This window comes from Bombus affinis, chromosome 3 (genome assembly GCF_024516045.1).
Source record: "Bombus affinis isolate iyBomAffi1 chromosome 3, iyBomAffi1.2, whole genome shotgun sequence".
Taxonomy (NCBI): Eukaryota; Metazoa; Arthropoda; class Insecta; order Hymenoptera; family Apidae; genus Bombus; species Bombus affinis.
The window spans coordinates 1,503,199-1,511,590 of record NC_066346.1 but is presented as its reverse complement, the minus strand read 5'-3'; the positions used below and the strand labels follow the sequence as shown (position 1 = coordinate 1,511,590).

The 8,392-nt window shown below is 29.6% G+C and overlaps 1 protein-coding gene across 1 annotated transcript; it reads right to left on the bottom strand.

The window, feature by feature from the left end:
• Positions 1 to 581: 581 nt before the first annotated feature.
• Positions 582 to 6,631, bottom strand: LOC126914193 (prosaposin). The gene is made up of 14 exons (XM_050717810.1): positions 6,343 to 6,631; positions 5,576 to 5,681; positions 4,871 to 5,234; positions 4,480 to 4,785; positions 4,216 to 4,404; positions 4,008 to 4,127; positions 3,535 to 3,915; positions 3,311 to 3,445; positions 3,077 to 3,241; positions 2,781 to 3,000; positions 1,918 to 2,229; positions 1,697 to 1,830; positions 1,395 to 1,625; positions 582 to 1,104 (listed from the first exon to the last, which is right to left on the bottom strand). The coding sequence occupies exons 1-14, from the start codon at positions 6,377 to 6,379 to the stop codon at positions 1,015 to 1,017; spliced, it is 2,790 nt and encodes a 929-aa protein (XP_050573767.1). The 5' UTR covers positions 6,380 to 6,631; the 3' UTR covers positions 582 to 1,014.
• Positions 6,632 to 8,392: the final 1,761 nt, after the last annotated feature.

The window sequence follows — 8,392 nt, the reverse complement described above, 5'->3', positions numbered from 1 at the left end:
TTACATATTGGCTAACGTATAGTATTATGATTCAAGAGTTAAGCAGGATGATAAAAACAACATTTCCACAAATTTAAACAGAAAATATTTCTTGAAATATTTCTAAGATGAAGTAAATCTAGAAATTGTTCTAAAAATGTAAAATACAGAAAAGAAATGCTTTATAATAACTATATTTTTTGTATCTTATATCTTGAATGATATGTTTTTATTATAAACAACAGCAATCGATAACGTAACGTACAGCATAATCTTTTGTGATAAATGATTGATATTCATTACTTATAAATTTTTTGTATAGATTATTTATAGAAGTGCACTTGATGTCTTTCACAGCCAGTCAAAAATACATATAATCATAATAATTGGCTTCAATATCAATGTATAATTGTAATTTAATATATCCTTAAATATGAATCAATCTGATTAAATATCTGATTACATTACCTATTTAAAATAATAGTTACCATTGTTTTCTTAGTTGTAATAAGATTTTAAAAATCATATATCCCCCAAAAGACATAGTAATATTTAAATTGATTGATAAATGCAGCAGTAATCTAGTAACAAGAAATAAACAATTACTATTTTAATTTTGTTTTATTATCACAGTTGACATTAATGCAATGGATTTGTAATAATAATAATATGTATATTGACAATTATGGTCTGTATACACTTGAAATCATAGTTATATTTTCAATATTATAGTTTACATACAACTGTTATAAAATATGAACTTAACATTGTTGAAAGACAATATACTTGAGATAGAGTAAAAAGCTTATTTATAGATTTATTACTAAATTTTCTACATTACGCATAAATTTTAATTAGACATTGTTTTGGAAGATTTTAATCGTGCCATCACAATGTTATATTCTTAAAGTGCAATATAACACTAATAATTATCATTAAATTTCTAGTATCATCAATGAAACATAAAATTGTTACGATTAAACATCTTAAAATGTAAAAATCAGAGAATAGTTCAATTTATTTTTCATTTCAAATTTAAACATTAGGTTCTGTCTCGCTCAAAGTGATTTGTTTAGGAGGAGCGAAATCGGCCTTCCATACGTTTTCTTTGCAATGTTCAACAGCCTTAAAAAAGAAACATAAAAATATTTATTATATCATATATGTATATGTAATTTCATCGAATTACTTCGCACTAACACACACGTGTGACAGCGAAAATTCTACCTAAAATATTACGAGATGCATAAGATAGCTTTAAATGCTTTACTATGACATGCTATACTTTACATATATTGTATGGCATTTTGTACTGAACCTTCATCGCTACCCATTTGTATTATATATGGAACAATGCAACGAAACTGATGACATAAAATTTATAATATGTAACAAATTTAATCACGTTTACTTACCTTACATTCGCGAGCTGTTTCATTAGTAGAACACCAGTAGGCAGGGCCCCATGTACAGCGCTTTATACGATTTTTTTCGTACGATCGTTTAATTCGCGAATTTTCCAAAGATACTATTGAATAATCATTGGGTGCACAAAGACCTATTTTACTACATATTTTGTACATATCTTCGCGCTTCTTCATAATATTTATTATGCTTTGCCCATAGGAATTAATAAGCATAGTACACTAAAAATGGGTAAATGTTATTATTTTACAAAAACTTTTAAACAAGTTGACAAAAGATCTAACCAAATTACCTTATGTTCTTTGTCTGCTGGTAAATATTTTTTAAACAACACTTTCATAATGCTGTTATCAATATCACGTACGTCCAAAAATTCATCTATTACTAACATAGCAGATTTGCACAATGAGCATATTGTTGCAGAAGCTATTAATACAACAAATTTCCGTTACGAACATACGTTAAAACTGATATTTTAATAAGTAATTAATATCTTAAATATTTCTTAGTCACCTTTGATTTCCTGTATGTATAATGGACAAAGTCCAAGCATAGTGCAAACTTGCTTTGGTTTGACATCTTTTGTGAGGACATCAATTACAGCAGAAGCGTATTTACTAACAAATTGGTTACATTCTTGAGAAACAGACTTTGGAAGATGATTACATACTCCAAGAACTGCCTTTTCAACTTTACTTCTTTCCTTTTCATTACCAAGTACTTTGTCAATATAATGCATAGCGAATTCACAGATTACACAATATGGCCCCTGTGTATTTTCTGATACTTCAGTACTTAGTGGAGAATTAGGAATTTCATTTGTTACTGAAACATGAAATATATTTTTGAAATACCCCAGGAATTCTATAAATATTGTAGTTTTATTAACTCTTTGAATTCCTTTGTCGAGCGTTCACAGACACTCTTATGTCGAGTCACGCTCAACGTTTTTAAATTGCAGGTTTAACTCACAAGAGAGTTCGGGAGAGCGTGTTAGAATTTATCTATGATTTGCGAGTATCAACAGCCAAATTAGGAAGACTAGAAACAAGTGATGACAATGAATGACTAAATAGGAAACCACATTTCATATTTCTGCAATCATAAGGATAAACACATTGCTAAAATTATGCAGTTTGCTTCAATAGAAAAATGCCCAGGGGAAGAAAAGAAAATAAATAAAGAAAACAGAAAAGAAACTTCGAATTGGTTCCTATCTACAATCGTCTTTGAAACACATTTCAAATCAAATACTTAAGATAATAAAGAGTTTCTGAAAAGGAGATTAAAAAAAAGAAAAAAATAGAAAAATTTAAAGGGATAACTTATAAAAAATTTTCATGCAAAACACTCAATAAATATATGTATATACATACAAATTTCACCATCTTTATCCGTAATAAAATCATCTCTTGGGCCAGGATTTTTTGAAGCATCGCACAATTTAATATAAACACATACTTCTTGAGGTGTTAAATCAGCCAGCAATAACTCTATAAGCTCTTTACTATAACCTTTAACTAAATCTGTACATTCTTCAACCAAACTCTGTGGCAAATGAATACATAGCTTATCCAGTTGAGCTTCTATGTTTGCCTATAATATTAGGATGTATTTAATGATATTATATTTTTAAATATGTTAAAGCATATAAATGCAGTTTGCTTGTAACCTCGGTCTTGTTATCTTTTATAACTTCATAAATTTGTGACACAGCAAGTAAACATAGTGGACAACTAGGTTTGCTCTTTTTTTCTTCAAGCTTATATTTTGCTCGGACACTGTGCCATAGTGCCATCAACTTTGCATCTGGACACATGTGTAACAGTGGACATATCTGTAATTAATACTTTATGATACACTGTATTTATTAAATAATCAATACACAATGAACTTCTACACTAACTTTAGATGGATCAATTTCTTGAACCAAAATAGCTACAATAGCATCTCCATAAAGATCGACAAACTGTGTACATTGATTTTCTATAGATTCAGGTAATTCCTTACATACTTTTCCTAATGCTTCCTTTACTTTATCCTAAAAATAATAATCAATAGCATCTTGATATAATTTTACATATTTTTTTATCAATACCGCGTTATGTAAAATATTATCGTAATTATTACCTCTGTGGTAGGTTTCGTTATAGCTTCTTGTAAAAAATGTAATATATATTCGCACAACGCACATGTTTCTATTTCTTTAGTGTCCAATAAACCTTCTGATACAGGGAATGGTACTGTTCTTTCAATAGGCAATTGCATTGCTTCAACTTCTGATTTACTCAGTTGTTCGTTACTATCATCTTCTATATTCTTAGTGTCTGGCAGACCCTGTAATTGATGGAACGGTACTACCATTCTTTCAATAGGCAATTGCATTGCTTCAACTTCTGATTTACTCAGATGTTCATTATTATCAACTTCCATGGTCTTGTTTGCATTTTGGAAAATACGTGTTCCTATTGCAGCCGCAGATTTAGGTACTAAAGGCCAAATTGGACCATTCTACATAATATAAAATATTTTCATTAATAACAATTCAGAAATAGTAGTTATGTTAGAAGCATGTGTCTAATTAAAGAAAGAAAGATATAAACCTGCAATGCTTTGTCTGGAGTAGGACATATTCCACCCATTTGGCAAACAATATTAGAATTTAAACCTTTTGTAAGATATTCATATATTTCTGGATAATATTCATCAACTATAGCCAGACACTTAAATAGAAGATTTAAAGACATGTGATTAATAATTTGAGATATTCTATAGAATATTTCTACAATTGATAAATATTGCAATACTTACCTCAGTAGAAAATGATTTGGTTTGTTTACATAATCCTTTCAAAACTTCTTTAAATTCTGCTTCTGTAGTATTAGCTACTAAAAGATCTCTTAAATGTCCTACCAGTTGTTCACACAGTTTGCATGGCAGGTCGTCATTTACATCGACCATACCCACACTTGAAAGTGGTCTAATTTCTACTTTCAAAACCTAAAATGCAATTTTCATAAGTAACTTAATCATGATATCTCAAAGTTGTTACATTATATTACTTTCTAAACTCACTTTATCAGCATCTTCATGTTTGTGGAATTTACCACTACACTGACCAGATAAATGACAAACATTTTGAGCATTGAAACTTTCTTGCAATTGAGCATATATTGTATCAAAGTAAGTTAGGATCGTAGCTGAACAAGCATCTGAGTAAGTACCAAGTTCTGCACATACATTAAGCATTTGTTGTAACACTTTATCACGAGGAGTATTATTTAGTTTATGTTCCATATGAGCTGCTACTGTGTAACATTTTGAACATTCATCAGGTTCATATTCATCTTTTTCCAAAGATCGAGCTTTTACGTCTTTAGTCTAAAATTGTAATATATTTAAAACAATAAGGATATCTTTTAGTATAAATAATTAATACAGGAAAATAGTTCGCATTATTAATTACCTCAGATTCAAGTTGCCCATATTCCATTAACAATTTGTCTATACGAGCAGAATTACAAAGTCCCGCAACAGAACAAACAATAGATGGATTCATTTCAGACGCTAATGTTTCAATAAGTTCTGGGATAAATTGATCTACAATTGTTATACATTCTTTCACAATTACATTTAGGCGAATAAGCCTACAGCTTCCTTCAAAAACAGTTTTTAAATCCTCTTGGGTTTGATTGCTCTCTAGTTGGTCACGAGCTTGCCGAACCATGTCCATACAAACATTACATACACTATCATTATCCTCTGGTACTTTCATATCCTTCCATATCGTTTTGATACAATGTGCAGTTGCATTACAGCCTGCTGCAGTTCTACATTTATATAAAATAAAATGTTTTAGTACTATTTTAATTCTTAATGATGTTATATTTAATGCAAAATTTTATGAATATAAAAGTTTTTATTATGTTTCAAATACAGAACACAATTATACACATATACACAAAAATAATGATAGCTATAAACTTGTAAAGTGAGATAAAGCCAAATGTATAATATCAGAACTTATAAAGTATGTACTACTGCAAAATTTATCATGCAATCTAAAATAACGTGCAATGGATATTTTTCTTATACAAATATCTATGATAATGTAATAATATTAGTGGCGATATTTTATATTGCTTATTTTATTATATTTTATTGAACGCACTTGATATTTTCACACCAGTATGAAGGTCCCCATGTACATTCCTGTTGACCCAAAAGGTATAGATTTGCTGGACCCTCAGCATTAATAACTACCCTTGCTGTAGATACTAAAATAGATATGATAATTATTGAGCATAATAAAATATATATCCAAATATTATATTTATTTATTTTTAATGTTATATTAATGTTATAAAACATTATTTATAATATTCACAATATGTCTATGGGAATGAATTAAGTAAAGAAATCAAACTTTTGTTTCCCAAGTTATATTATTTTAGCAATAAATATAAAAACAATATATTCAACATCTTTATCTAGAACAACATATCTAACAAAAAATATATATTTAGCAGGTTGAAAATACATGGAAGATTCTTGTTAATCATGAACTATTCCTCAGCAATTGTTAAGTACTGACTCATCTTATTCATCTGAATAAGCAAACTCTGTCTTTTGTGCGTAATAATAATGCGATTATAGGATGTAACAGAGGAACCAAATTAATGTTATTTCTCAAGTGGTAGATATTAAATATGTAATAAGCTGTGCCTTTACAAAATAATCATAATATTATGGTTCCAAGGTACATTAATAATATTGCGTGTTTTCGATAAGACTTCAACAATTAAGGCGTAAAAAATACGTTTCGAAAAGGTAAAACAAATAAAAATATAATGCAGGAAAAAAAATTTAACGTTCAGTTACGGTGCAGTTGAACAAAGGAAATGAACAAATTAAATGCAGAATAATCGAGATGCTTACCAGCAAGGATCGCGCAAAGCGCGATCAAAATCTTCATCTTTGCTGTGTAACTTTCCAATTTGTTTGCGTCAAGGGTACTAGTAAGAAAAGTTCCCGATTTAATCGCGTTACTTCTTTGTTGCTTTCTTATCCACGATAATGTTCAGTGGTGACGTGCAATTACCCTTGTAACAACGTAGTTGCAGAAAATATCGACAAATTGTTTAACAGTCGGACACCGAGCGCTGCTGTCAAGTGACTGTTTCTAGCGCTTAAAGGTATAAAGATACGCAGCTACGCATTCTTCGACTGATGAGTATTCTCTCTCCCTCTCTTTCCATGTCGCTAAACAGCCAATAAGAACTCTGTATCTAGAGCCACCGTTTCCATCACGTGATATGAATCTCCTTTCTTACTCATTGCATACAAGGAACTTGATAGTTTATGCTGTTGCATTCTTAAAATGTGAGGCATCTTTAAAAATTTCGTCGAATTGAAAATAGAATTATGCATGACCATTTTTCAATCAAACGATTAGGGTAACTATGTTTCGTCGCTAATTAATCGTTGAATTGATTTTAACTGAAACGGACGGCGTTCGTGGTGTCATCTGTCGGTATGTATAAAAGAAGCGTACGGTATGAGAATAAACGTTGTTTTGATTGTGCTATCAGGATATTATCGATTCCTAGATAAAAATCAGCAATTATTTAATGATTAGTATAATTTATTTCACAGTAGAAAGATAAAATGGATTAAAACAAGAGAATCGTTTCCTACAATATATAAAAAAATGTTTATATCAATTTGCAATTATGTATGATGTATGTATAGCATACGTCGATAACGGATACGTAAACGAATTCTAGATAAAGTACCGACATTGTGATCGATCGCGGATTTGATATTCCTTTATGGCGAAATAACGCCAATGTACACAAAATCACTCTCTTACTTCTTTTGTTCAATTGCACAAGCTATAGAAATTTTTCATTAAGTGTTTCCAACGAGTGTCTTGTAACTTTTACATATACATATATATTTTCGGATTGATTTCAAATTTTACTATTGTAATCACGATAATTGTGTCTTACTACAGCACTAACGAAATTTCAAAAAGTTTCAAAAGTACAATGCATATAATATATATGTACATTTATAACAAATTTTCTGTGGCAAGTGTCCGAATATTTTGGTGAATCACTGTACGTATGTTCGATGTACATATGTAGATACATATCGCAGTTGCTTCTTTTATTGTATATCATAATAATCATAATAAGGACTATAAGTTTAATTAAATATTTCGCGCAAATTTTAATTGATTTATCTTATCATCTTGATACTCTGATTATTAATATATCTAATTAAATATAAATATTAAATATTCAAATATGTAGTAGACATGAAATACTACTACATTACTATGTATTAATTGGTTATGTTGATACGTTATCAATATTTTAATTATTAAACAGTCACTACCTCGAAATTACGAAACTCATTACATTTCCAAATTTATACAACTATTTTTAGGTTCATTTCGTAAGTTTTCATTAAAGCAAAAAAGCAATTCAATCGAAGATAAAAGTAAATTATATTACAACATTAAGGTTCTTATGTTCGCATTATCGGTTCACACTTTGCCATGGCTGTGACAGTCATTGGTGTTGAAAAATAATGTTCACTGATATAATAATATCATATGAGCGTTTATTATTAACCATTGTAGTGGTTTTGCCATAGCATATGCCACATGTATGCCACGCGTAAGTATGCTTCATGTTTTCGTGTATCTAATTCGTAAAAATCAGTAGTCAATTTCGAGATGAACAAATCGAATCATCTATATTCTATGTGTATTAAGTCATCGTTTATTTTAATGGCAATACGCAAGTCCAATTTAGCGAACATCGTTATTATTATTGTCGATACAGTGTCAAACATAGAATCAGGCGCTTCAGGCGAAAAAGGTCAATTTTATACAACGCATTTTATTTTCGAATTTTCACACAATCAAGAAAGTACTCTAATTACAAATCAGAATGTCAAAGTTCAGTCGTGTTTGAGA

Bases quoted from the DNA above. Each gene is read 5' to 3' on its own strand.
- LOC126914193 (XM_050717810.1), bottom strand. From the start codon at position 6,379: ATGAAGATTTTGATCGCGCTTTGCGCGATCCTTGCTG. The intron at 4,786-4,870 runs GTAATTAATAAT...TTACAATTTTAG, and splicing joins ATGGGCAACTTGAATCTGAG to ACTAAAGACGTAAAAGCTCG. The intron at 1,626-1,696 runs GTAATTTGGTTA...ACCCATTTTTAG, and splicing joins CAGCAGACAAAGAACATAAG to TGTACTATGCTTATTAATTC.